Below are 26,050 nucleotides of genomic sequence, written 5' to 3' on the forward strand. Positions count from 1 at the left end.
GGCCCTGGCAAGCGGGGTGTAGGGTGGGGGAGACGGTGCGCGCCCCTCCCCGCATCCTCCGAGCGGGGCCAAGCGCGCCCAAGGTGCGCGGGGGCGGCGGAGGTCCGAGGGTCCCCGCCGCCCCCGGTGAGCGCGGTGGGCCGGCCCGCGGGCTGCGAGTTCCCGGTAAGTGCGGTCCCGAGAGCGGAGCGCGCCGGGGAGGCGTGGAGAGGGGGGCTGGGCGCCGGGGACGTCTGGGTCCCGCGCCCAATGGCTGGAGGGCGGCCGAGCACCGCCCGCCCGCCCCGCCTGCCCCCTCTCCCCTCCCCCCGGCGCTCCCCTCCCCCTCCCCCGCCCGCCGCTTTCCCCCGCCCCCGCCCCGGCGCCAACTCCGCGGCGCCTCCTTAAAAAGCGCGCGGGAGTTGTAAGGGGGGGCCGGAGCGAGCCGGAGTGAGCGAGAGCGCAGGGTAAAGGGGGCGGGCGGGGGGCCCGGGCTCCACCTTAAAAGCGGACGCGTGGGGGTGGGAGGGAGGAAGGCGGGCGGCGGGGAGGAGGGAGGGAGGGAAGGAAGGGGGGCCGGAGTGTCCCGGGCGCAGGGCGCGCGTGCGGCGGCGGCGGCGGCGGGGAGGGGCCGGCCGCGCCGCGCTCCCCTCCTCCCTCCTCGCATCCCCGGCCCCGCGCGCGCCCAGCAGAAGCGGGTCTGTGTGTGCGTGCGTGCGAGTGAGTGAGTGTGTGCATATTTTTTTCTCTCTTTTCTTTCTCACTGTTTTTTCTCTCTCGCTCTCTCTCTCGTTCTTCTTTTTTTTTTTTTTTTTTTTTGCAAAGAAACAGCAGCGCCGCCGCCGCTCCGCTGAGGCGCTGCGCCCCCCGGGGGGGGGAGGCGGAGGAGGCGGGCAGCGGCGGAGGGAGGGGAGCCGGGGAGGGGGGCGCCGCGCTGGGAGGGAGGCAGCGCGCACGGTGCAGCCGGGCCGGGCGGGAGGCATGGCTGGGCCCCCGGCCCTACCCCCGCCGGAGACGGCGGCGGCCGCCACCACGGCGGCCGCTACCTCGTCGTCCAGCGCTTCCCCGCACTATCAAGAGTGGATCTTGGACACCATCGACTCGCTGCGCTCGCGCAAGGCGCGGCCGGACCTGGAGCGCATCTGCCGGATGGTGCGGCGGCGGCACGGCCCGGAGCCGGAGCGCACGCGCGCCGAGCTCGAGAAACTGATCCAGCAGCGCGCCGTGCTCCGGGTCAGCTACAAGGGGAGCATCTCGTACCGCAACGCGGCGCGCGTCCAGCCGCCCCGGCGCGGAGCCACCCCGCCGGCCCCGCCGCGCGCCCCCCGCGGGGGCCCCGCCGCCACCGCCGCCGCGCCGCCGCCCACGCCCGCCCCGCCGCCACCGCCCGCGCCCGTCGCCGCCGCCGCCCCGGCCCGGGCGCCCCGCGCGGCCGCCGCTGCCGCCGCCACAGCGCCCCCCTCGCCCGGCCCCGCGCAGCCGGGCCCCCGCGCGCAGCGGGCCGCGCCCCTAGCCGCGCCGCCGCCCGCGCCCGCTGCTCCTCCGGCAGTGGCGCCCCCGGCCGGCCCGCGCCGCGCCCCCCCGCCCTCCGTCGCCGCCCGGGAGCCGCCGCTGCCGCCGCCGCCACAGCCGCCGGCGCCGCCACAGCAGCAGCAGCCGCCGCCGCCGCCGCAGCCACAGCAGCCGCCGGAGGGGGGCGCGGCGCGGGCCGGCGGCCCGGCGCGGCCCGTGAGCCTGCGGGAAGTCGTGCGCTACCTCGGGGGCAGCGGCGGGGCCGGCGGCCGTCTGACCCGAGGCCGCGTGCAGGGGCTGCTAGAGGAGGAAGCGGCAGCGCGGGGCCGCCTGGAGCGCACCCGACTCGGTGCGCTTGCACTGCCCCGCGGGGACAGGCCCGGGCGGGCGCCGCCGGCCGCGAGCGCCCGCGCGTCGCGGAGCAAGGTGAGCGCGCCGCGGAGGGGGGCGCCGCGAGGTGGGCAGGTGCGGGCGAAGTTGGTGGCGGGGCGGGAGTCCTGGGAGGAATCTGGCGGCGGGCGGACCGGGTTTTGCGCTGCTTCTCTGCGAGCTCGGAGCGTGGTGACCTTGGCAAGTGACTTAATCTTCCCCAGCCTCAGTTTCCTCGGCTGTAAAGCACGACTTAATAACAGTAGCGACCCTTTGGGGCTGTTCAGTGAGTTTAGTGAGATTTGGCCACTGAGGGCTTTATTAACACAGCCTGGCACCGAGTGAATGTGTAAAAGTTAGTACGTGTTGGTAATAAAGGTGGCGGTTAGGCACACCACTCGGTCCTGGATCCCAGGGATTGGGGCCCAGGGCCAGAACAGCTCCTAACTTTGGGTGCCTCTCTCCCTTACACCAGAGAGGTGGAGAAGAGCGAGTGCTTGAGAAGGAAGAGGAGGAGGAAGATGATGAAGATGAAGACGATGAAGATGAAGTATCTGAGGGCTCCGAGGTGCCCGAGGGTGACCGTCCTGCAGGTGCCCAGCACCACCAGCTTAATGGAGAGCGGGGCCCTCAGAATTCCAAGGAGAGGGTCAAGGAGTGGACGCCTTGTGGCCCCCACCAGGGCCAGGAGGAAGGGCGAGGGCCAGCGCCAGGCAGTGGCTCCCGCCAGGTATTTTCCATGGCTGCCATGAATAAGGAAGGGGGATCAGGTAAGGACCCCTCTGTGTGGGGGAGGGCGCCTGGTGTGAAGGAACCAAGCCCTAAGACAAAACCACAGGCGTATGCGTTTTATTTCCCAGCCTCTGCTGCCACTGGGCCAGACTCCCCATCCCCTGTGCCTTTGCCCCCAGGAAAACCAGCCCTACCTGGGGCAGATGGGACCCCCTTTGGCTGTCCGTAAGTTGGGGTGTTTGAGACATGGGGGCGCTAACGTGTAACAGAACCAGAGGAGCAGCACTGTTCACTGGTTCTTTCTGTTCCGACACAGTTCTGGGCGCAAGGAAAAGCCAGCTGATCCTGTGGAGTGGACGGTGACCGACGTGGTAGAGTACTTCACCGAGGCAGGCTTCCCTGAGCAGGCAACAGCTTTCCAAGAGCAGGTGAGTCCCCAGCCCTCAGCTTAGCCCCTCCGTTCCAGGGCCTCAGCGAGGGTATGCTCTGATCCTGCTTCTCTCTCTCTCTCTTTCTGTCCCACCTAGGAAATTGATGGCAAGTCTTTGCTGCTCATGCAGCGCACAGATGTGCTGACCGGCCTGTCCATCCGCCTTGGCCCAGCGCTGAAAATCTACGAGCACCACATCAAGGTGCTGCAGCAAGGCCACTTTGAGGATGATGACCCTGATGGCTTTCTAGGCTGAGCCCCCAGCCTCACCCCTGCCCCGACCCATTCCAGTCCCTATCTCACCCAAGATCCCCAGAATCCAGGAGCTGGACAGGGACACCCTCAGCCTTCCTAACAGATTCCAATGAGGGGGCATTCCTCCCTACTCATCTCTTCCCTGTGTCTCCCCTACACACACACCTCTGGCCTCCAGCACATCCTGTACTCCATGACAGAGGAGTGTGGGGTGGGACAAGGCCTGCTCATTTCACCCCAGGCGGCCAACCCTCTCCCCAATCTAGGACATTTTTTGGGAAAAAAAAGATTGGGGGTCTTCCCACCTCCCCTGATCCTCTTCAGTTCAGCCAGATGTTTCCTATATAAATGTTTTGTTCTGCCTGTTCATTTTGGTGGGTGGCCTTTCCTCTCTCCCCCACCACCCAGGCCCCTCCCCAGTCTGTCCCTGGCCTCCAGCCCCTGGGAGCAGTTGGGATGGGGTCCCTGGGTCTTCCCTACCCCTACTCTTTCTTTCTGTTTGTTTTCGCTCCAGCTGGCTGTATTGCTTTTTAATATTGCACCGAAGGTTTTTTAAATAAAATTTTAAAAAAAGAGAAGGAAAAATGCTACAGAGTCATTTTATGAATGCAGTCCGGGAAAGGTGATGAACAGCCACACCAGTCTCCTGGGAGTCTAGGCTTAGGACAGAATTGTTTGAGGCAGGGAGACAGTGAATGAGGGCTGTGTCAAAGCCAGCTGTGAGTGTAACTGTAACTAATCCAGGAGGACATCTCCCCATTCCCAGGACAGTGCCTGGGCACACACAGTAGGTGCTCAAATATTTGCTAAGTGACTAGCAGTTAACTAGGCTTTACAAGCATTCTCTGGGTTCTCACCATAGCCCCATGAGGCATAGCTCATTAAAAACCCACTTTACAGACGTGGCAACTGGCTCAGCACAGTAAAGATGCTTGCTCAGGGTCACACAGGGTGGAATCTGACACCTGTCTGAGTTCTTTACCCAGAGTCTTTAATTAATGTATTTCGCTTCATAACTATATATCTGACAACCATTGCCTGCTGTAAAGAACCCAGCCTACGACTATTGGGGGCAGGGATCTGTTCTGGGTCCATAGAAGGGTCTCCAGGCCTCACGGTCCTTTCCATAAAAGGAACAGAAGGGATTGTGGCATCAGATGAGATAAGGGGTGGGAAAATCTTTCCACGTGAAGATTTGTAGTATTGTTAGTAGTAGTAGTAGCTACTACATCACATGCTAAGTTCTAATGCAATTTCTCAACTCCAATAGAGTTCTATTTTTTAAAATACAGATTCCGGGGCTTGGGAGTCAAGAGGCTCAGCGAGTGGGGCGGGGCCGTCCTCGCTTTCTATACGTGCGCCCCCCGGGGTTTGGACGCCCGGTAAAGAGACCTCCTCCTCCCTAGGAAACCAACCTCGGAGAGTTAAAGGCACTGGCCCCTGGGCCGCACCCCCAGAACACGCCGCCAGCGGCGTCCCAGATCGCTTCCCTTGCACGCGTACCCCACTGCCAGGTTCCGGGAGCGCGCTTGTGCGCGGGGTCCTGCGGGCGCGCAGCTCGGGCCGGAGCGGCTGCGCCCCTCCTGCGTGTTGAAATTCAAATGAGGCGAACTCCCTCCACGCGGCGCGGGCAGAGAGGTCGAGACCAGGGTGAGTTGAAGAGGGACGCGCTCCCAAGCCAGGCAAGTCCGAGGTACCCTGGGCGGGGTCGAACCCGCGGCCAATGTGAGACGCGGAGGCTTAAAGAGCTCCGGTCCCCGCCTCCTGCCGCAGGATGGCTACCGAGCAGTGGTTCGTGGGGCCGCTCCCCGCCGGCTCTGGGGAAACGCCGCTCCTGGACGACTCGCAACCTGGGGCACAGCCTTGCGGAGACCCCTTGCGGTCGCCCCCCTCTGGCCAACCTGGGGACCCACCCGAGGCGGAGCCCGAGGACGTCGAGGGGCAGCTGCCCGAGGCCTCCACCTCTTCGCCTTCCCTTGAGCCTCTGGCCCCAGGCCCCGGGCCCGCCCCTCGCCTATCCTTGGACACCATGTTCAGCCCCATCACCGAACAGCTCCGCTACCTGCTCAAGAAGGCAGATGATTTCCAGAGCTACTTGCTCTACAGGTGATGCTGGACAGGGTCCTAGGTTCTACCCATGGATAAGGAGACAGAGGAGGGGGTTACAAGATAGGCGATATACACTAGGTTTGCAAACTCAAGAACATTAAGACAAAACAAAATAAAAACATTACGAACCGGAAGCTAGCTGATTAGGAACCCAATTTCAAAGAGTTATGAGGACTGTAGAAATTCGGGGTTAGAAAAAAAAGAAATTTGGGGTTAGGGAGTGTCTGCTATTATATGGACCCTGGGGATTGCCGAATCACTAGACTAGAACTTTTCTCCCACTTTCTAACCCTTGGCTTAGGTTTTGAACCTTGGGCAGGCTACATAAAACCTATCTGAGCCATATTTGGCCTGCTAACTACCAGTTTGAGACCCCCAAAGGATAATATGATTTACAGACCATGGTAAAGCGGACTGTGATTCTCACATTTCAATGTTCATTGGAATCACCTGGGAGGCTGCTTAAACCTTAGATTTCTGGGCTTCACCAACTGAATCAAAGTCAGTCGCGGGACTCAGGTGCCTGCATTTTAACAAGTCTTTCAAATGTTTTTGATGCTGGTGGTCCTGGAAGATGCTCTGAGAAAGGTCTGACACTGAGGGATTTCACAATGGGGGTCAGGGCCAGGGATACAGTGGGGGATGAGTAGAAAAGGAGAAATTGGTGGGGGGGGCGGGTGAGGGACCTCAGGCAAAGGCCCCCTTCTCCCTTCAGCAGGGACCGAGTGCAGAAGGAACAGCTCGCCAAAGCCATGCCCACCTTCTTGCAGATGTGTGAGCCCTACTTCCTGTACCTGGAGGCAGCTGCTCGGAGTGTTCCCCCCATCTATGGAGCTCTACAGGAGCTGATCCGAAAGGCGGTGTGTGGAACAGGTTTCCTACACCCCGTACCCCTTCATCCCTCAGGCCTGCATAATGGGGAGGATGCTCCTGGCAGGCCAGCTAATCTCATTGTGCCCCATCTTCCATGCAGCTGTTGGAGATTTCCCAACAGCTGACCCTGCGCCTGGAACAGCTGGTCCTCATGTATGCCTCATTTGGGTTTGTGGACCTGGAGGAGACTGACCCCCTAAGGTAAAATGGTAGGAGACTGGGATTGGGGTTGGGGGTGGAGTCCGGGGCACAGCCTCATTCTCCACACTCCCATCTCCTGCCAGCATCTCCTGTTTCTTCTGTGGGAGGTTCTCCATCAGTCCTTCCCACGAGGTGTCCATCTTCAGATACTGTGCCCCTGCTGCCTACACCGCCGGCCGTTTCCCCCGATACCTATATAAGAAGATGCGCTGGAACCTGGAAACCATCCCAGAGCCCAGCAGCCGGGAACAAGATTCCCATGTGGATTAGTGAGTCCCCTTACCAGAATCAGAGTCCTCCCCCTGTCTATGCAGAATGCCAGTATGGCCCTCTGAACCATCACCACAAAAGTGTAGAAAGCCAAGCAGGAAATCAAGGACCTTTGAAAGGTCATTTTCATCTTAAAAAAAATATGCCCCCATCAAAATAAAAGTCTTCATCTTAAAAGGAGGCTGGCAGAGAGAAAAGCCCTCAGTATTAAGTCATATTCCTACCTGAGAACCTGAAGGCAACCTCTGATAAGTTTCCACCTTACCTCCAGAATTAAAGCCCTCACAGCAGAAACTAAGAAACTGTTCACTTTTAATTGCTGCCCCTTTCCTTTCCAGCTACTTCCTGTGCTATCGAGATACATGGGAAGACACAGGCAAGAGTCCAGCCAATTCATGCCCCCAGATTCAGAAGCTGTGGTCCATCGGCCGATGGGTACCCCTAGGACCAGCTGAGGATGACCTTTATTCATGGTACGAGCTAGGGCAATGGCAAAGTGGGTGTGAGGTCTGGAGGGAGGGACAGAACACAACCAAAGACTATCTATCTTCCCCAACACTGTTTCCCTTGGTAATAATGATAGCATTTTATTGGGCCATGAAAAGTGCTTTTATGCAAACTCGTGTAACAACCCACTGAGGTCTATACTACTAGCCCCATTTTACAAAGAACAGGTGCTCAGAGAAGTTAAGTTACCTGCTCAAGGACACACAGCTAGCTGAGTAATTGGCCAGATCAGGGCTAGAGTTGCTCAGCCTCCCAGAGCCATTACCCTCTAGGTTTCTCATCAACAAGGAAACCACTTTCCCCCAGGGTTTTTCCCACCCCCAACTGAAACAAAGGCTCTTTCAGCCACAGCCTCTCGCTCAAGGGGAGGGGCTCCCGAGTAGCAGGGGGCCCTCACGTCCAGGCCTCTCTGTCCCCGGTCCCCAGGATTTTGTGCCCGCAGCCTCCTGGGGACTACCAGCAGCTGCTGACCATCGGCTTCGAGGAGCCGTCGCACATGCTGGCCACCGACCTGCTGGTGCAGATCCTCATGGGCCAAGCAGGAACGGCTCGGCCCGCAAGCGCGGCGGGGCCAGCGGCGTGGGCAGCGCAGGGGTCTTGAACCTGGAGAGGGGGTCCTGGGAGCTGGAGCTTGACAGTTCCAAAGTCCAGGAGAGGGGGTAGGGGAGGGGCTCACTCGTTCTCCTAGTGCAGCTTCGCTTCGCCTTCCAAGGGGCCAGGCCGAACTGACCCGTCCGTACCGGGTCCGGCCCGGCCGCTGCCCTGCGTGTGGACACACCAGTTTCGTGTTAAATAAAAGAAAGAGGTCACAGGCTCAGCGTCCGCTCGGAGCGCCGCGCCCCTCCCCTTGGGGCGAGGAGGCCACGCCCGCTCGCATGACCTTCTGGGAAGTGTAGTCTGGAAACAAAATCATAGTCCACCGACTGGCGGACGGGAGCTCAGAGCATGCGCGGAGGGTGCATGAAGCTAAAAGGGAAGTAGAGGCTCCTGTCAACAACCGGAACCCAGAAAACCGCAAGTTTCGGGTAGCGGGGAAATTCAACACCCACTGTGGGAAGGGACACAGAACCACGCCCACTCTCATGTTTTGACCCGGAAATTATTTCCCTGTACCAAAAAACTACATTTCCCGACGTGCCCCAGGAAAGGGCCAGCAATCAGTTTCCTAAGAGCTGCGGTTAGATCTTTCTCTTCCAGCTTTGGGGTCATGGGCTGGTGTACCCCCTGGGGTGTCCAGGGCTTCGGCAGGGTGGGAGAGCCGTAAGGCACTTCAAGTTGGGGTCGCTAAGGAGAGGAGACTTGTACTGAGAGGTGAAATTCACCTGTCTAGACCTACTGTGACCAAGTGGCAGAGCCTGGACCTGAACTGGGTTCTTCTGATAGGAACTGGTCACTTGCGAGGGGAGGGGTGTCCTTGTTGGTTTGGCTGTCACTCAGCTGCGAGTTACCCCTCTTTAAACTGAGGGACACCTTTGATTCCCGCTAGCATTTTCAGAGTCGGAGTGACTTGGAGCCTGCTTTCATGACTTTGAGCACAGCACTCGCTTCCTAACAGTCCCTGGCACATAGTATTATCGTAAGTATTATTATCCCAGATTATAAATGACAAAAATGGAAGTGAGACGTGAACTGAATCAGGGTTGGACCAAAACCCTTGTTCTTTTGGGTTGAGGGGGGCCTTCTGGTGACAATTTCTGGCTGCATCAAGGATTTTTTAGTCAACAACCCAAGTCTGAATGAGTCCAAAGGGATTCTGAATTTCCCTAATACTAATTTGAGGGCCCTGTGAGTTCACCACCACCGTTTAGCCCAGTCCAATAGAAATTTAAAGTGAGCCACAAATGTGAGTCACATTTGTAATTTCAAATTTTCTAGTAGTGACATTTAAAAAATAAAGAGGTCAGACTAATTTTAGTGAGATTTTTATTTAACCCAATATATCATTTCAACATATAATCATTGTAAGAAGTTGAGATACCCCTCTTTTTTCGTACTTAGTTTTAAAAAATCTTTTGTGTATTTTACACTTAGAGCACATCTTAGTACGAACGTACTAGCCAGATGCAGCTTTAATCTGTCTCCCTTAAGATAAATCCACAGGCCACTTAAAACTAGATTTCATGTGGGTGGTAGGAATACTGGGAGAGGAAGGAAACAGGCTTGATTTCCTGGGTCCTGTTGCTTGGGAACTGTCTACACCCATGATTCCCTAACTTTGGCGTACCTCAGAATCACATGGAGGGTTTGATCATTAAGTCTGGGATGGGGCCCAACAATGGATGTTTCTAACACGTTCCCAAGTGATACTGATGTTGCTGGTCCAGACACCACACTTTGAGAAATGCTAACCTACATCAACATCATGGCTCTCAAACTTGGCTCCATGGCAGAAGTACCTGCCGAGCTCTCTTAATGTCAAGGCCTCTTAATAGATGTGATCTACTTGGCATAAGGGTAACTTGGGTAATTTTATCCTTCAAGAAAGTTAGAGAACCCAGGTCTAAACTTAAGTGGTTTTGTCAACTCTACATGCTCTGTTCTTAACTCCCCTGTCGGGAATTAAGAACAGGTCCTTGAGTGTTTCCATTTTCCACCTTGGCAGTGCTCGCTCTTTCCTGCCTTTCTTTCCATGCCTCCTAGAGTCACAGTCAAGCATGTGGTCAGTATGCTGATGATGGGGTCAGGGTGGGTCTTTGCACTGAGCTCTTGAGGTGCAGTGCTGTGTGAGCAAGACCCAGGACATACAGAGTTGGATAAATCCAGGAGTTTAAACAATGATTCTAAAACCTTCTTGGCTCTTCGATTTTGTCTGAATCTCAGTGCACCTCTAAGAAGCTGGTATACTAAAACCACAGAATATACTGCACAGATACAATTTTACAGCTTAGTACGTTCACAGACCCTCTTGAACCTCTCCAGGGAGGCCTTGAACCCCTTGTCTTGGGACAGAGAGGAATTAAGGAGGGCTTGCCAATTGACAACCACAAGCCCTATTGCAAACAGATGTTGCTTGCTGTCCCCTCCTGCCCCTAACCAATTAAAAAAGTTTCCTAAATAGTAAAAATTATTTAAAGTTCAGTAGATTTCTCTTTTAAAGGGTTAGTTTTCAATTGCTTTTGGAAAAAAGCAGGTTGACACCACTGAGCTCAATCAGCATTGGTGATGCAAACACCTACCTGTCCGTTGAAGTGAGGCATTTATTTCACAACACATCCCATCTCTCTTAATATCTGTCTGAAGTCTGTAGCATGTGAGGTTTGCAATTGCTAGGCAGATTATAAATGGCCTTGTATGCCCTGCTAAGGAGCTTGAACCACCACCACCACTCCCTATGATTTTTTTTTTTTTTTGATAGCTATTGTTTACGTCGCCAGGGCGGGAACAACCTCTTATCACCTCTGTCTAGCCAGCACACTGAGCGGGGCACGCCGCTGGCACCAATAATGTAAATGAAATCTGTAAAGGGAGGGCAAGAGCTCTGTTTTTCCGAAGGCCACAGTTCGTACCCGCGCCGCCAGGGGGCACTAAGACCTCAGCCGGGCCGGGGGAGACCTGCGGCTCCGGAACAGGGCGGTAAGGGGCCGTTCCACATTCCCGCCAGCGCCTTCAGCCTTTTCTCAGGTCTTCCTCCGCCTGCCGCGCTCCCGCCCCACCCCAGAAGAGGACCTAGAAGAAAACAGCCTGCACTGCCCAGAAAGAAGGGGCTTTATTGGGGAGTGGGGGCAGCCGAGGAGGTGACCCCGGTCCTCTAACAGTCAAAGGCCGTAAGGAGAAGCTAGTTCTGTTTGCAGTTAGGCAGAGAAGGGCTGGACTGTTTTACTGGCGGAGCTGTGGTGGTGGTGTTTCCCAATAGGGACTAACATTTTTATAGAAGATACCAGTCAATTTCACAAAAAATCAGGTTCAAGGATGGGCTGATCGATTTCATCCTCCCCGGTGCAGACCTCTAGCCCCTTCCGCCCCTCCGGAGGGCACTCCTGGTCGTCCCTGCCTGAGTCCTCTGACGGGCATGTTACTTTCGTCCGTGGATCCCAGTTGGCTCGAACCTCAAGGCTTCCGCTCTTCCTGGGGAGAGGGGCCAGATCGAACGCCTGCCTCATGGGCCTCCGCACCACAGGTGGGGACATCCAGGCGCAGGGTGGAGCGGTTTGGGCCCCAGGACCACCGCCGCCTCGTCAGTCCCCCGACCACGCCCGGGACTTTGTGTCCTAGAGCAGAGTGACTTCCCAGGGGGACCCTTTCCCCAGCCCAGCCTTCTCCCGCGCAGAGAGGTGGGGGCAGCGACAAGCGCCTGAGGCACGAGGAGAAAAGGGATCCCACCTGATCCAGGCCGTTCTCCGAAGCCTTCCTGCGGGGAGGCCAGGTCACTGCCAGCTTTCCGTCGCCCCTGCTCGCTGCGGGGGAAGGGGCGCTCAGCCGGGATTGCCCCTCCTTTCACCAGCTGGAGGCAGCCAGGACGAAGGAGACTGGCCGCACCCCTTAAACACACACAGGCGTTCGCCCCCTTCCCCTCCTCCCCATGGAGGCCTCCATCCTGAGGGAGGAGGGAGACGAACAAACCCAGAGTAGGGAGGAAGGAACCCGAAAATTCAGAGGGAGAATCCAGGTGTGCCAGAACCCAGGGAGGGTTCCCTGGAACCCAACAAAGACATCTGGAATCCTCCTCCCTTCCCTCACCACGAGACTAGGTGGGGTGGATCTGGGAGTCCAAGGTGGGGGGTGTGGAGCATAGGGGTGGGCAGACCAGAAGGGGTAGGCAGAGAGGAGAGTTGGGGGGAGTCTCAGGAGTCCGGGAGCCAGGAATGGGGACCCTGAGGATCAGAAGGCCACTGGAGTTGGGTAGTCGGTGAGGGCAGCTGGAGCCTTAGGAGTCCCCAGCGTCCGGGCATCGGTGACTTACCGGTGAGGCTGGGAGCCGGCTCCTTGAACTCGGCGGTTCCGTAGACGCTGAGCCGCTGGCGCTGCAGCTCCCGCTCGCGCTCATTCACCTCGCGCACCTCCTGCTCCAACAGCGATGGTGCGATGGGCGGCGGGGAGTGGGCCGGCACCGGGCACCGGCCCTGCACGGCTGAGCGCGGGCGGCCTCCGGACTCAGGCAGTCGCTGCGGGCCCGCGCTGCCCTTCGCCTCTGGCGATGAGCCACACCCGCCAGCAGCTTCGAAGAAGCGCTTGAGCTCGCCGAGGGGCTGCGGCGGCGGCGGCGGCGGCGGCGGCGGCGGCCCGGCGCGCTGCTCCGGGACCGCGGGGCGCGCCAGCGCCGCCTGCCGATTGGCCTCCCGCTCGATGTCTCGCTGCATCTGCGCGCCCGCCCGAGCGCGCTCCAAGGCGCGCGGGAGCGCGGGGCCAGGGCCCGGCAGGCTGAGCACCGGCCGCAGGCGCAGTTCGACGAATTCGCGGCCCGCTCGACCTGGGCTCAGGCCTCGGCTCCGGCGCAGGCTCTCCTCGCGTTCGCAGCTGCGGCGGATTTCGCGCTCGATGGGCGTCTCCATGAGCTGTTCCTCCGGGGACTGCTGTGGGGTGTCGGAGCGCAGTAGAAAATGCAGCTGGGGTGCTTCCGAGTCTGACTCTGAGGAGGTCTCGGGACCCTGAGGGGGACACTGCTCCAGAACCCTCCTGCCTTGCGCTTCAGACGGCTCAGGGTCTTCGCTGCCTGGCCCAGGACTCTAAAAGGCCCCAGCTGCTGACCGCCCGAGGCGCTCTGAGTCCTGCCCGGCTGACGACCGGAGGACTTGGCTCTCTCGCTCGGGAATCTCTGCGCCCTGTTCTAGGGAGGGCGCAGGGACCTCGGTGTCCTGCTCAGCTGCAGGCCCGGGGATTTCGCTGTTTGACCCAGGGGGCTCAGGGCCCCGCACTTCAGACGACCCCAGGGCTCCGCTCTCCGGCCCGGGGGCCTCGGTGTTCAGGATAAGAAGCAGCTCGGAAGCCTTAGCTCCTAGCGCTGGAGTTTTGATGCCCAGACCTGGGTCACAGTGCCCTGCGCGGCACCTGTGCCCGCAGTCGCCGCCCGCGGGTTCCAAGGCGTCGCCGGCACCGGCCGCTTCTCTGACCCGCCCCTGGCCTGCAAGAACGGCCCCCGGGGGCAGGACCGAGCACCGCCTCCTGCACCTGCCGAGAGGACTCTGGGCCCCGCCCTGGCCCCGCCCTCGAAGCGGGGGCGCCTCGGCTCCGCACCAGAATTCGTCCACTGGCGCGCCTCATGTCAATCAGCTTAGGGCATTGGACTTCTTGCAAGAGGGCTTACCTAGACATAACCTGCTACCTGCGTGCCGTGTTCACTCAGTGGGCGCCACCTCCTCGGCATTGGAGGCTTGGCCCCAGCTGCACGCCTGACTAGGCCTCTGAATCACTGTCCTCTGGTTGAGTGTCCCCCGAAGCCATCTTTCCGGGGCCTTGCCAGTCCCGCCCAGTCTGTGTCAGCCGGTGGGCAGCGACGCCCATAGCCTCTGGGCTGTCCTTCCACTTTCCACCCCTGCGGCGCTCAGCTCGGGCTGAAGGGGGCGCCAGGAACCGTCTCACCGCACTCTCCAGTCTCCTTCCCAGTGCCTGGGCTCAGCATGGTTCCGGGCGGTGCCAAGCCCAGAGGGAGCCTCCCCTCACCCCTCCCGGAAAAGTCCGCGAGGCGTCCGCCGCCAAGTGCATTACTGGGGCCGAGGGAGGAGGGACTCACGCACAGCGCGTCCAGGGCTTAGCGGAGCGGCTGAGGTTTGAAAGGCGGTCACCTTGGGCCCAGGAGACTGGGAAGGCCCAGAGAGGTATCCAGACTTGCGGGAGGAAGTAGCTCCCTGCTGGGGCTAGATTGTGGTGTTCAAGGCCAGGATCGATGCCCTCAGCCGGCGACCCACCTCCAGGGACATAGTTCTCTCTTCCCCTGGGCTGTCTCCAAACCCCTTCCCCCGCCCCCACCATTCTAGGGTAACCAGGAAACAATATATAATTACCTAGAGAAAGCAGGGGGCTACACAGCCTCAGGAACCCCCAGTAATCCAATTATCTTCCCCCAACTCTCTTCCTACCTCTGTTACTCCCTTCTGTCCACCCTCTCATTCTACTCTCTCCTGGATCCCAATCTTAAACTGCTATCCTCCTCCCTTTGACCATCTGACCTCCTTCCTCCCTCTACCCTTGACCTAATTGGAATTAGGCCCCCCCGGTTTCTATCCCACTTATAACCTGAGCAAGGTGCCAGCCTTCTCCAAGGCTCAGTTTCCTTGTCTGTAAAATGGGGATAATGGCGCCTACTGCCTTCAGAGAGGATGAGGGTTCAAACTATACTTCTGGAATGAGTTCTCTCTATAGTGGACTCTCCCCTTTATCACCGTCTGTCCCTCCTCTCGCCATGCTTACTGGGCTCTTGGTTCCACCATGCCACTGAACCTTCTCTGTCCAGGGACACCCATGACCTTCATTTGCCAGACCCTGTCCCTGGCTCCTCCATGATTTCTTCTCCATTAGCTCCTTGGTCTTCAAGGACATTACCCTCTCCTGATTTTCCTCCTACCTCTTGGGCACCCCTTCTCGGACTTCGGTTTCACCTGCATCAATGAGCTTCCTTCCCCTCTGGCTTCCACTGAAGTTGGCTGATGTGAGAGAGGAGAGTGAGGTCAGGATGTTTATCCCATGCCCCCCTCCCTCCAAGCCTTGTCCAGGGCTTGGGGAGGGGGGGATGGTAACAGCTCCCTGCTGTTGCCAACTCAGGCTGTGTACTATGCCTTGTTTCCCTACTATGCCTTTGTAAAACTTCTGTTGAGTTCTCATCTATTACTCAGTTTAAGTATAAGATCTCTTTACTGCTAATACTCAGATGTTGACAAGTTCCAGTCTCATGTTTTAAACACCATCTGCATGCTGATGTCTCCCAAGTTTATAACTCTCGCTCTTTCTCCCCTGGGTTTTGGACTCATATCCAACCGTCCCCAGTTTAATAGATATGTCAAACTGAACGCTATTGAATTAGCCTCAATTACTCTCTTTCCTTCAGCTATCCCTCTCCAATCCATTCATATATTGGATTGCTGTTTGCTCTCCCTCCAAAACATACTCTGAATTCATCCACTTCTCTCCACCCTTGTCCTAGCCATTCACTGTCCTCCAATGACTCCCCATCTAACTCAGAAGAAAACTCCGAATTTCCCACTGTGGCTCAGAAAGCCCTTTCCACTTATCAGATGTCATCTTCTGATACACTCCATCCGAGCCTTCATGCTTTCCTCAAACCCCCCACCCACCCACCCACCCAACTGCATTGTCACTGCAGGGTCTTTGCACTTGCCTTTCCCTCTGCTTGGAATAACTCATCACATGGTTGGCTTCTGCTATTCAGATCTTAGCTCAAATATCAGTTCTTTGGAGAAGTGGTCTCTGATCACCAGCTTACATCACACACAGCTCTGCCCCATAACCCTATCCCTGTTATTTTCTGTAACTCACCCAATACTGCAGTTATCATCAATCACCTTTATTTCTTTGTTTACTTGTATATTATGTGTCTCCCTCCCCAACCAGAAAGTGAGCTGCATTACAACATTTTCTGTTTGTCATGCTCACCCAACTCCCCCATGCCTAGAACCGTACCTGACACAGAACAGTTGTTTAAGGATGTTCTCAATGCTGGGAACAAAGAAAGAAGCCAGACTTGGAAGTTGCAGTTGAGGTTGGGAGACAGACTCAATTATAAACTGAACAATCTTGCCTCAATGTGGAACCCAGGACAAGAGTACAAAGGGAAGCCTATCTTCTACACATCTAAAATTTACAGTTATAAAATCAAACTGCAAGCCAGTATTTAGAATATTCTCTCCTCCAAAAGGTGGAAACAATCCAAATTTCCATCAACAGATGAATGGATAAACAAAATGTGATATATCCATATAATGGAATATTATTCAGCCATTAAAAACGAATGAAGCACTGATTCATGCTACACTATGGATGAAACTTGAAACCATGATGCTCAGTGAAAGAAACTGGGCATAAAACATATTGTGCATTCCATTGACAAGCAATGTCCAAAATAGGTAAATCTTTTCTGTGTGTGTGTGTGCTGACTAGACATCTTTAATACAATTGAGCTCATACTATAATCAGAATAGGTAAATCTATAGAGACAGATGCAGATTGGTGGTTGCCAAGGGCTGCAGGGGGTGGGAGGATGAGTAGTGACTGCCTAATGAGTACAGGATTTCCTTTGGGAATGATGAAAAGTTTTGGAAATTTCTGGTGAAAGTTGCACAAACATTGTGAATGTATTAAATGCCACTGATGGTAAGTTTTGTTATGTGTATTTTACCACAATTTAAAAACTAATTTAAAAAAATATATTCTCTTTTCCTATCATGGCAAATATAAATATAAAAATTTTAGAATGACCTAGAAGGCCAGATTCAATGGAAAACATTTTGAATCCCTAGGGGTTTTGTGCTAGAATGTGGAGCACAGGGAAACCCCCACCCTCAATCTGGCCCCTTTTGCTTCCCACCCCCCAACTCTGCACAGCGAGGAGCCCTGTGCACACACCTAGGGAGCCCACCCCCCTGCATGCCCAAGCTCTTTCCTCACCCCTCTGCCAACAGCTGCCCTTGGCCACTTCTTGGCCACCCTGAGTCGGATCTAGAAGAGGGAGGGAGGATTTAGCTGGGTACATTCCTTTTGCCCCATGGGGAGCGTGCCCTCTAAAGCAAGGGGCCCAAGTACAAGGGCCTTCTCATTGAGGTTCATGTCAGAATTGCACAGTGTGACCAGGGCTGTGATGAGGGAAGCGCTGGGGGCTGCAGGAGACCAGCCTGGAGAGTAGGAGACAATTTTCCCAAAGGGGTGGTTGAAGGAAACTCATAATCAGCTGAGGAAAGGGGTGCTGGCCCTTTAAGAATGAGATAGAGGGTAGAACAGGGACCCTCAAAATTTGGGTAGGAAGTTCTCTAGACTTTCCTCATCACCCCCTCCCCAATAGTAATAGCATCTAAGAGGTGTCCAGGGTCCTGGAGGTCATTTGATCTAATTCTCTCATTCTACAAAAGGGGAAACTGAGGCCTAGAAACCTGGGGGAAGTTGCCCAGAATTGTCCAGAGCCCAGGCCTTCTGTCTTCCCTGGGGCACAGGCTCTGGTCTCTAGAATCTTCTAGCCAGATCAGCCCTATCTTCCCAGAGCCAGGGTCCAAGGAGGGAGGGCAGTAGTGTGTGAAAGTATCTCTCATGTGTGGTGTGCAACGACACTGAAAAGTGGGTGACCCTTGGTGGGCAGCTGGACTTGAAGTTTCTAAGGTGCCAAGTGGAGGCGCTATTGTCTGAGGGGGGTCAGGGACTCCCAGTTCTTGTCCACAAGCTCTACTGTGCCTGTGAGTGTGTGTTTGCCGGGAGGCAGCTGAGTGGAGCAAGGAGGCCAGTAGCTGGTAAATAATTGATCAGGACAGCTGATAGTACCTCCCCAGAACTGCCCGCCAGCCCCCAGCCCCCCTCAGCCCAGCCCGTGTGTCTCCTGCCTCCTGGCCCAAACCAGCTGGACCAGCTCTCCCAGTGCCCGCCTGCAGGTCCCCCCCTCCAACTCCAGACAGCCAAGTCACAGCCTCTAGGGCACCTTTCCACAAGCGGGTGGTGGGTCCTGAACTCGAAGACCAGAACGTGGGCTTCTGGGCAGAGATGGCCCTGCAGAGCCAGGTGTGGGCTCCGGCCACACTCATGTAAGTGTCCAGGGTCAGGGGGGCCGGTGGGCAGGGCCTGGGAGGGGTTCATGGAATACGCTGACCTTTCTACTGTCGGGAGATGGGGGGTGGTGAGAGTCCCAGCTAGCCTCTCCCAAGAAGGAGTGGAGGGAGGCTAGCAGCCAACCTTACAGGCTTTTCAATGCCCCCTCCCCAGAGAGTCAGGTGGGAGATGTGAACCCCCACCCTCTTCTTTTTTGGGGATTTTCCGCTGGCAGGCTTCAAGCCCAAAGTCCAGCCTGGGGGTGGGGCTGTTATCTGGTGGGGGCGGGGAATGTCAGGGTCCCTTCACTCCCATATTTTGCCTCTAGAATCATCCCTGAGTATCCAGTTTAGGAGAAAATGTTTAAGATTCAACAGAAAAAGTTAACAGCTCCCAAACTGGGAAAGAGGAGGGCAAAATGGAAACAATCACTTGTTTAATGAAATGACCACCAACTGTTCCTGGTGGGGCAAAAAAGGCCACCACCATGAATGCTATTCTTGTAGAGTTACAGATATGTAACATCTCAAGAGGTGTGCAGGGTATTTTAATATTCAGGGTGTGAGGGCTTTTTAAAGTAAGAGGGTGGAGGGGCTCTAGAGGTTTGCAAAGAGTTCCGGAAAAGGGGCTCCCTCCAGGGACCCCAATTTGGTTCCTCACTCTTTTGGGTTCCCTGTTGCATTATTCACCAACTACAAACCTGGTTGCCTAGCAACGGGAACCTGATCCCCCCCCCCCAGCAAGGAAGAGGCAAGGAGATTACAGCTTGAGGGTGGGAGAGCAGAAGGGGGGACTTCAGCCTTCCCGTAGGGGCAAACTTATTAGCAGGGGGTCTGAGCTTCCTTTGGGATACCCTGTAAAGCATGACTTCAGTACTCTGCCCTAAGAGAAGTCAGAGACCCCCTAGTTGATCTCTGGTCTCCTTGCTGCCAAGACAAGGATGCCTGGACTCCCCACTTCCCCAAAGTGTTCCCAGTGTTTTGGGCCTGAGAGCCTTGAGTTTCAATCCTGACTCAGTAGACTTAGACAAGTCTTTTCACCACTTCTTGGAGCCTCAGTTTCCTCATCTATCAAATGGGGACAGTATGATTTTACCTCCTAGCATGGTAGAGAGGGTTAAATGAGTAAATGTACAGCATTTAACAGTGCCGGGCACATGGTGTGCATTGGCTACTGGCTGGCTGATTTTATTCTCAGTTGGAATGTCAATTCAGTAGAGTCGGCTACAGTGTCTCAGGATCAGAACAAGGAGGGGGAGGTGGCTGTGGGAGCCGAGCGGAAGCACCGTGGGGCACTTAGAGAGCTATATATAGTATGTGTTAAATGTGAGCTCGCTATTATGCCTTCGTGGTGAGGCCAGAGAAGATCCGGGAGGCCCCACTAGAGTTTGGGCAGTGAGGTTAATGCTCACTCAATAGGTTAGTGCTCAAATTAATAAATGTTTGAGGGCTCACTCTGTGCCCACCCTGGGCTAAATGTCAGGGCCAACAGGTAGACGGATATATCCTTCTAGATAATCAGCCTGTGAGGCGCCTGCACATAGTCAGCACTCAGTGCAGGTCTGTGATGATAGGTTGATGTGACGATGACTCCCCGAAGCACCCACAAACTGCCTTCAGCTTCCAGGGGAAGTCTGGATTGGCTAGGGGGTGGCCCTGGAGTTTGGGCACTGAGGATCCTGGGGTGCTCTGAGGAGGACAGTGATGGGGGAATTTCAGGTTAAACCTTAAACGGCCAGTCATTCTCCCCCTCCTTCCAGTTCAGAGTCCAGCACTAGGCAGTGTGACCTGGTGACCCTTACCCCCAGCGAGGGTGGTTTGCTGGTAGAGGAGGCAGCTCCAGAGTTACCATGGCAATGGTATGTGTCCACAGTGGGATGAACACTTCTCAGGCTTCCTCACCCTCTAGTGCTTAAGGGATGCTGGCTGGGTAGGAGCCAAGGTCCAGAGAGGGTGTGGAACTGGAAGCAAACACAGTGCGTGTTGGGGTCTTGCAGGATTTCTGTAGGACAGACTGGGAATGATCATTATAATTAATAAATTATTAAAGTTATTGGAAATGATTAAAGTTATTAATAATAAACAATGCTACTGATTTTGGAGCACTAGGTCCTAAGATTTTTCCTGCACGGATACTTCCTTGGAAGGGCATCTCTCTGCAAGGTGAGGTGACGGTCAAGCTATCCCGGCCCACTTTAGAGATGGAGAAACTGAGGCTCAGAGAGGCGATGTCAGGCCTGGGAAGGGATTTAGCTCAACCTGTTTTGGTCTCTGCTCTCTCCCCCTCACAGGACCCCTGCCCCTTGCCCCGACTCCTCTCAGGTGCAAAGCGGAGATAGAGGAAAACACTGGGCTTTGATTGAGTTCCAAGCAGCTCAGGGATCTTATCTTAAAGAGGGGTATTCAAGAGACGGGCCTGCTGAGAGGTGGGGCCCTGGGAGACCCCTTTCGCAACCCCTGCTCTCTCCCTGCAGGCCCATGGCCGAGAGCTCCCTCTACCGGCAGCGGCTAGAGGTCATCGCGGTAAGGGAAGCCCTAATAGAGAGCTCCGCCCAGCGCCCTGGGCACCCCTAGCCGTGCTCAATGCCTCTTCCTCACCTCCCACCTATCATGGGGAGCAGGCCTAGTGCGGTGAAGGTGGAGGGGAGCACCCTCAGTTTCAGCCTTCCCTGGGGCGCCCCACCTAAGTCCTCAGGCCCCTCCTCTCTGTCTGGTCACTACTCCCCGCAGAGTGGAGAGCTGTGGGCTCCGCACTCTTGAAATCTGCATCATCCAATGCTCCATTCTTGAACCCTTGTCTCCCAAACACCCCACGTCTGGACCCCGTCTCTCAGACCCCCATACGTGGACTTCATCTCTCTAAACTCCCATATCTAAATCTTCATCTCTGTGGACCCCATCTCTCTGAACCCCCATCTCACTAAGCCCCATCTCTGGTCCCCAACTTCTGCATCCTAGTCTCGCTGGACCCCCATGACTTCACCTCCATTTTTGAGCCCCCATCTCACTAGCTCCCTCCCTTTGTTCCTCGTATCTGGACCCCCATCTCTCTGAACCCCGTCCCTCTTAACCCCATATCTCAGACACCGCCCCCCAGATAACCCTTACAAGGCCCTCCCCATCCACGGACCCCCCATTCGGCGCAAACAAGGCCTCCGCAGCTTCCCGGGCGCGGCTGGTCCCGCCCCTGCTGGCCCCGCCCCTACTCGCTGCTGAGTCAGCGCGTCCTGTGCCCCCTCCCTGCCTGGAGCCCCGACGTGTGTTCCGCTGCCCCGCGCAACTCGCAGCCCCGGGAGTCCCGGGAGCCCCCGCAAGCCCGGCGGAGGAGGGAGGGTGGCGGGGAGGCGGCGGCCCCGCCCGGCCCCGCCCGGCCCGTGGGCAGCCCCGGATCCTCTGTGCGCAGGAGAAGCGGCGGCTGCAGGAGGAGATCCGCGCCGCGCGCCGGGAGCTGGAAGAAGAGAAACTCCGCGTGGAGCGGCTCAAGGTTGGGGGCGGGAGGGGGCACCTGCCTAACCCGGGCAATGAAGTGGAGGTGTCTGTGAGAGTCAGTTCGGAGGGCCAAAGGAGCCTGTGCCTAATCATGGGGGTTTATTGATTTCCAGCTTGAGAGAGGGGGTGGTGGTGATGGGGACATTTGTTCCACCTTTGGGAAGAGTGTGGGGCAGTGGAGATGTTTGTTCAGCTTTGGGGTAGGGAGCGGCCAATGGGGACGTTGATTTCACTTTTGGGGGTGTCTGTCCCATTCTAGAAAGGCTGAGGAGATGGATGGGTGTTTTTCCCAGCTTGGGAATGCTGTGGGCTGGTAATGGGGTGTCTGTCCCACCTGGCATTGTTGGGGATGGAGGGGATGGAGGGCAGTGAGGGCACGTACCCCAGCCTGAGGGAGAGATGTCTGTCCCATCTGGGTAATTGTGGGGCAATAAGAAATCTGCCCAGCATGGGGGATCTGGAGGGGGCCCTACATAAGGTGGGATAGTCCATATGCCCTGCCCACGTCCAGAGGAACTCTCTTCGGGAACGTTGGCTAATGGACGGGGCGGCTGAGGAGCCAGAGCGACCCCAAGACCCCACCTTGCAAGACCCCCAGTCACCTGAGGGCCAGGCTCAGGCCCGCATCCGGAACCTGGAAGACAGCTTGTTCACGTGAGTAGGATCCCTGCTTGATGGCTTTGCCCCAGCCTGACTAGGTTGAGACCCACCCCCAGCCCATTCTGGGGAGGCAGCAAGTTGAGACTGCAGGGGAAGGGAGGGGGAGTGGTCCATTGAGCCGGGGACCAGGGTCCTAGCAGCCCCTCTCTTCCCCAGACTCCAGTCCCAGCTGCAGCTGTTGCAAAGTGCATCCACAGGTGCCCAGCACAAGCCCTCAGGCAGGCCCACCTGGCGCAGACAGGTGAGGAGCTTGGGGGAAGATGGTGGGGGGAGGGGTGTGGCCAGCAGGGCCCAAAGCAGGACGCCTCCAAGTACTGTTTATATGCTAGGTCCTCTACTACTTCTTTGCTCTGTGGTCTATGGGCCAGTCGCTTTCCGTGCCCAAGCCTCAGTTTCCCCATCTCTAAACTGAGCACAAGAACAGCACACACGTGGAAGAGATGTGAGAGAGATTCGATGAGATCATAGCTTAGCACCTGGCACAGGTGTGAGGGAACATTTTGATATATGGTTGCTGGTATGTTCCGAATGAGGAAAGTAGTCAGAAAATGTGGGGAAGTGCTCATGGAATTTGGCCTTAAAGGTAGGAAAGAGTCACCACAAGATGCTCTCATAATTTGAGGCATCTATATACGGTTTTTGGGTTTTGAAGGTTTGTTTTGGTAATGTCTTTATAAAGATACAATCCACATGCCGCACAATGCACAGGCTTTTGAAAATCAGGACACCTTCACAATAAAATCTGGCTCTCTGGGTCGTCTGTGAAGTCCAAAGATCCAGCAACATTTGTGCCTGGCCACAGTGAGGTGTGGGTTTTCCACAGTCCCCACCTCGCCCGGTGCCTTATCTTGGCTCCCAGGTGCCTGTCACAGGACAGAAAAGGAGAGAACTTTAACCAGGATGGGACGCACTTGTTGGGTTTTTAGTCTAAGCCGGGAGTTCCTTGCTGGAGATGTGCAAGGCATGCTTCCTGGCCCACAGTCCAGATGAGGAGATGGGGTACAAAGAGTCTGTGAGGGGGAGCCCAGGATGTGGGGGAAGCACTTGAGTGAGGTTGGGAGTTCAGGGAAGGCTTCTTGGAGGAACTGACATCTATGCTGAATCTGGGTGGGAACTAGGAAGTAAGAGAAAGGGAATTCCAGGCAGAGGAAACAGCCTATGCAAAGGCCTGAAAGCTGAAAAAAGGGTAGGATCAGGGAACTGTGAGGAGATTTGTGCGGTTTGGTCTAGCTGGCCTGCAAGGCTGTCCGCAGCTCCCCTCCCTGAGCTCTTCTTCCACTTGCTCACATCTTCCTCTCACTGCCTTCCACTCCCTACCCCCATCTCCAGCCACACTGACTCCCTTTTCTAGTCCTTGAACTTGCCTAACTCATTACAACCCCAGGACCCTTGCACTTGCTGTCCCTGCCATCTGGAATGCCCTTTCCCACCTCTTGACTCAAGGCTGGCTCTTCTCACCTTTCAGGACTCTGTTCAATGTCACCTCTGCCAGGAGGCCCTCTAGCATCTTATACCTGAAGGAGGCACCCCATCACTTCCCAGGCACTCCCCAGACCTTCATCCTGCATTTTTTCCCCCTGCTATAGCCTTTTTCACTCCCTGACTATTTATGTTTATCACCTGCCTCCTCCCACTGGAGTGTAAGTCCAATAGCAAAAGGCTTAAGTGTCTCTTAAGTAAGCTCAGTAGCTGGCAGAGTAGGTCCCCAGTACACAGGGATTGGCTGCATGGACACAGTATTGATTAAGCACCTACTGTGTGCAAGGCAGTGGAGCAGATGGAGATAAGACAGGTGAGGAAGGCCTGAGGTACAATAGAGGGTTTAGTCCTCAAGGTAATGGGGAGCCATTGAGGGTATTTGAGCAGGGGAGGGGTACTGGCATGCAGGAGGCTGGTGGTGGAGATGGGCTGGCCTGACCTTGTTCCTGACATTCCTGCAGGGTCACCGTCCTCTCTCTGAGCCCACTGTGGAGGCAGGTCCTGCAGGTGGGTATTTTGAGGTCTGGGGGTCCCCAGAGGAAGGGTCTGAATCTCACTCTGTTGCCCCATCTCTCCTCTCCCCCTCTCCCCTGACTCCTCCAGGCCAGACTGATCTAAGCAAGAGAGCCTCCCTACCAGCTGGACCACTGGTCACATACCCAGAGCCCCACTCTGAGCCCAGAGATGAGGCTGTTGGGGTTCCACCCACCCCGAGGCTGGTCCCTGGGGCAGCAGGGGCCGCCTCAGAAGCCAATGGCCCCTGCAGTGGATCCACCCCCACTCCAGAGCAGGAGCCGTGTCACGGGGTGACAGCGTCTGAGCAAGGAGTGAATGAAGCCAAAGGGGGAGGTGTGGTGAAGGTGGTGTGGGAGGGGCTTAGGACCACAGAGGACTGTGCCATGGGGGCCACAGGCCCAGAGCTGGAGGCTAAGGTGGAGGAGATGGTGCTGGAGGCCATCGGGGACAGACAGGAAGCCGGGCGCCCAGAGCTCCCAGTGTGGGTCAAGGAGGACAGGGGCGACATGGAGGTGGTCTGGGAAGGGGTGGGAGGCACAGAGGGCAGCGACTCAGAGGCCACTGGGGAGGTGGGCAAGGCCCTGGAGGTTGCACAGACCAGCTCCGCAAGGCTCCAGGGGGGACTGGAGGGAGCAGCTTCTGCAGGAGGGGAAGGTGCCCCCAGGGGCAGCCCTGATGGTAATGGGCGGGGAGACTTGGGAGGAGAGGAGGGGTCCTTCATTTGGGTGGAGAGAGTGACTCTCAGTGAGGAGTGGGAGGAGCTGGTGGTGGAGGGGTTGGAAGAGCCAAAGGCACTAGGAAGGGAGGGAGGAAATGAGAGTCCACTGGGGGCAGAGGGTGGAGGCAAGGAGGAAACGTGGGCGGTGGAGAGGGGGCGGGCAGAGGAATCTGCTGGGAAGAAGGGAAGCGAGGGAAAGGTGGACACAGAGCCAGAAGGGGCAGAAATGTCGCTAGCAGAGAAGAGGAAAGGAAGCGAGGAATCCTTGGAGCTGGAGAGGAGAGATGAGGAAAAGGTGGAGACGGAGCAGGAAGGAGGCGAGGACCCATTGTTGGCAGAAAGAAAGGAAGTTGAGGGACCTTTGAGGGCAGAGAGGGAAAGAGGTGAGGAGCTGTTGGGAGTAGGGGAGAAAGGAAGTGAGGAAAAGCTTGAGGCAATCGAAGAACCTTTGGTGACAGGGAGAAAAGAAAGTGAGGCATCTCTGAAGGCAGAGAGAATGGGAGGTGAGGAACCACTGGAGGCAGAGACAAAAGGAGATGAGGCATCACTGAAGGCAGAGAGAACAGGAGGTGAGGAACCACTGCAAACAGAGAAGACCAAAGGGGTCAAGGAAGATCTGAGTCCAGAAGAGGAGAGAGAGTCAGGAAGAGGAAAAGAATGTCAGGCAGAGGGGGTGAGCGAGGCAGGGGCTTCCCTGGGGGCCAAGGAGGAACCAAGTCTGGAGGAAGAAGGACAGCAGCCTCAGGAGAAGCAGGAAGTCTCCCTGGAGGAGGAAGCGGCAAAGCCCCAAACCCCTGCTGAGGGCCAGGACCCCTCTGGGGATGCCACACCCCTCCTGGCAGAGACCCCAGCTCAGGAGCAGCCAGCTGAGTGCCAGCCACTGCTTCAGGCGGAGGGGCCCAGGGCTAACCCCAGTGCCCACACTGTGCCCACCTATGCGCCTGCCCAGCAGCCAGAGCCATCTGCCCCTCCTGAGGGCGAAGAGGCGAGGGGCCCTAAGCAGAAGACGTGCCAGTGTTGTACGGTGATGTGAGCCTGTACCCGCCACCCAACTCCCAGCTCCTCTCACAGCTACCTCGGCCTCTTGGCATCCAGCAGAGGGTCCCAGGCTCAGACAGGGCACCATGGGATGGGCCTTGGCACCTGGGAGCCAGCTGGCCCACATGTCCGCCTCCACCTGGGCTTCCGGACCCCTTGCCTGCTGCCTCTGACCCTGGCTCCCTTCAGTGACAAAGCCTTTATACTTGAAAATAAAATGTTAAGCATTCAGACGGT

The 26,050-nt window shown here is 56.6% G+C and overlaps 4 protein-coding genes across 8 annotated transcripts; 3 read left to right on the forward strand and 1 right to left on the reverse strand.

Annotated features, from left to right (window-relative positions):
- The first annotated feature begins 320 nt into the window (after window positions 1-320).
- SAMD1 (sterile alpha motif domain containing 1) lies at window positions 321-3,862 on the forward strand. 2 transcript variants are annotated; one of them, XM_074350599.1, is made up of 6 exons: window positions 321-446; window positions 805-1,917; window positions 2,336-2,630; window positions 2,721-2,817; window positions 2,909-3,020; window positions 3,120-3,862. In XM_074350599.1, the coding sequence occupies exons 2-6, from the start codon at window positions 961-963 to the stop codon at window positions 3,276-3,278; spliced, it is 1,620 nt and encodes a 539-aa protein (XP_074206700.1). In that variant the 5' UTR covers window positions 321-446; window positions 805-960; the 3' UTR covers window positions 3,279-3,862. The 2 variants fall into 2 exon arrangements, 1 of the variants encoding a protein (XP_074206700.1); XR_012501633.1 differs by lacking the exon at window positions 321-446 and having other exon boundaries at window positions 530-1,917; window positions 2,699-2,817; window positions 3,120-3,259.
- A 132-nt stretch (window positions 3,863-3,994) lies between these two features.
- Window positions 3,995-7,838, forward strand: C22H19orf67 (chromosome 22 C19orf67 homolog). The gene is made up of 6 exons (XM_010954150.3): window positions 3,995-5,383; window positions 6,102-6,246; window positions 6,360-6,460; window positions 6,544-6,729; window positions 7,069-7,203; window positions 7,664-7,838. The coding sequence occupies exons 1-6, from the start codon at window positions 5,052-5,054 to the stop codon at window positions 7,836-7,838; spliced, it is 1,074 nt and encodes a 357-aa protein (XP_010952452.1). The 5' UTR covers window positions 3,995-5,051.
- Window positions 7,839-10,924: 3,086 nt separating this feature from the next.
- MISP3 (MISP family member 3) lies at window positions 10,925-14,316 on the reverse strand. Of its 3 annotated transcripts, XM_074350600.1 has the most exons (4): window positions 13,479-14,119; window positions 12,138-12,747; window positions 11,558-11,631; window positions 10,925-11,298 (listed from the first exon to the last, which is right to left on the reverse strand). In XM_074350600.1, exons 2-4 carry the CDS (start codon window positions 12,724-12,726, stop codon window positions 11,125-11,127), a joined length of 837 nt encoding a protein of 278 aa, XP_074206701.1. In that variant the 5' UTR covers window positions 12,727-12,747; window positions 13,479-14,119; the 3' UTR covers window positions 10,925-11,124. The 3 variants fall into 3 exon arrangements, with proteins under 3 accessions (XP_074206701.1, XP_074206703.1, XP_074206702.1); XM_074350602.1 differs by having other exon boundaries at window positions 11,151-11,302; window positions 12,138-14,091; XM_074350601.1 differs by lacking the exons at window positions 10,925-11,298; window positions 11,558-11,631 and adding an exon at window positions 11,635-11,771 and having other exon boundaries at window positions 12,138-14,316.
- A 3,356-nt stretch (window positions 14,317-17,672) lies between these two features.
- Window positions 17,673-26,044, forward strand: PALM3 (paralemmin 3). 2 transcript variants are annotated; one of them, XM_074350613.1, is made up of 7 exons: window positions 17,673-17,910; window positions 20,388-20,436; window positions 21,317-21,397; window positions 21,914-22,056; window positions 22,219-22,303; window positions 24,003-24,048; window positions 24,145-26,044. In XM_074350613.1, the coding sequence occupies exons 1-7, from the start codon at window positions 17,870-17,872 to the stop codon at window positions 25,806-25,808; spliced, it is 2,109 nt and encodes a 702-aa protein (XP_074206714.1). In that variant the 5' UTR covers window positions 17,673-17,869; the 3' UTR covers window positions 25,809-26,044. The 2 variants fall into 2 exon arrangements, with proteins under 2 accessions (XP_074206714.1, XP_074206716.1); XM_074350615.1 differs by lacking the exon at window positions 17,673-17,910 and adding an exon at window positions 20,017-20,076.
- Window positions 26,045-26,050: the final 6 nt, after the last annotated feature.

Source organism: Camelus bactrianus, chromosome 22 (genome assembly GCF_048773025.1).
Source record: "Camelus bactrianus isolate YW-2024 breed Bactrian camel chromosome 22, ASM4877302v1, whole genome shotgun sequence".
Taxonomy (NCBI): domain Eukaryota; kingdom Metazoa; phylum Chordata; class Mammalia; order Artiodactyla; family Camelidae; genus Camelus; species Camelus bactrianus.

Excerpts from the sequence above, each read along its gene's own strand:
- SAMD1 (XM_074350599.1), top strand. The coding sequence starts at position 961 with ATGGCTGGGCCCCCGGCCCTACCCCCGCCGGAGACGGCGGCGGCCGCC. Across the intron at positions 2,818-2,908 it reads GGGACCCCCTTTGGCTGTCC|TTCTGGGCGCAAGGAAAAGC; the intron begins GTAAGTTGGGGT and ends GTTCCGACACAG. Across the intron at positions 3,021-3,119 it reads CAACAGCTTTCCAAGAGCAG|GAAATTGATGGCAAGTCTTT; the intron begins GTGAGTCCCCAG and ends TGTCCCACCTAG.
- MISP3 (XM_074350600.1), bottom strand. The coding sequence starts at position 12,726 with ATGGAGACGCCCATCGAGCGCGAAATCCGCCGCAGCTGCGAACGCGAG. Across the intron at positions 11,632-12,137 it reads GCCGGCTCCCAGCCTCACCG|CGAGCAGGGGCGACGGAAAG; the intron begins GTAAGTCACCGA and ends CTTCCCCCGCAG. Across the intron at positions 11,299-11,557 it reads CGGAGAACGGCCTGGATCAG|AGCGGAAGCCTTGAGGTTCG; the intron begins GTGGGATCCCTT and ends CTCCCCAGGAAG.
- PALM3 (XM_074350613.1), top strand. The coding sequence starts at position 17,870 with ATGGCCCTGCAGAGCCAGGTGTGGGCTCCGGCCACACTCAT. Across the intron at positions 20,437-21,316 it reads AGCGGCTAGAGGTCATCGCG|GAGAAGCGGCGGCTGCAGGA; the intron begins GTAAGGGAAGCC and ends CTCTGTGCGCAG. Across the intron at positions 22,057-22,218 it reads CTGGAAGACAGCTTGTTCAC|ACTCCAGTCCCAGCTGCAGC; the intron begins GTGAGTAGGATC and ends TCTCTTCCCCAG.
- C22H19orf67 (XM_010954150.3), top strand. The coding sequence starts at position 5,052 with ATGGCTACCGAGCAGTGGTTCGTGGGGCCGCTCCCCGCCGGCTCTGGG. Across the intron at positions 5,384-6,101 it reads CAGAGCTACTTGCTCTACAG|CAGGGACCGAGTGCAGAAGG; the intron begins GTGATGCTGGAC and ends TTCTCCCTTCAG. Across the intron at positions 7,204-7,663 it reads GAGGATGACCTTTATTCATG|GATTTTGTGCCCGCAGCCTC; the intron begins GTACGAGCTAGG and ends CCCGGTCCCCAG.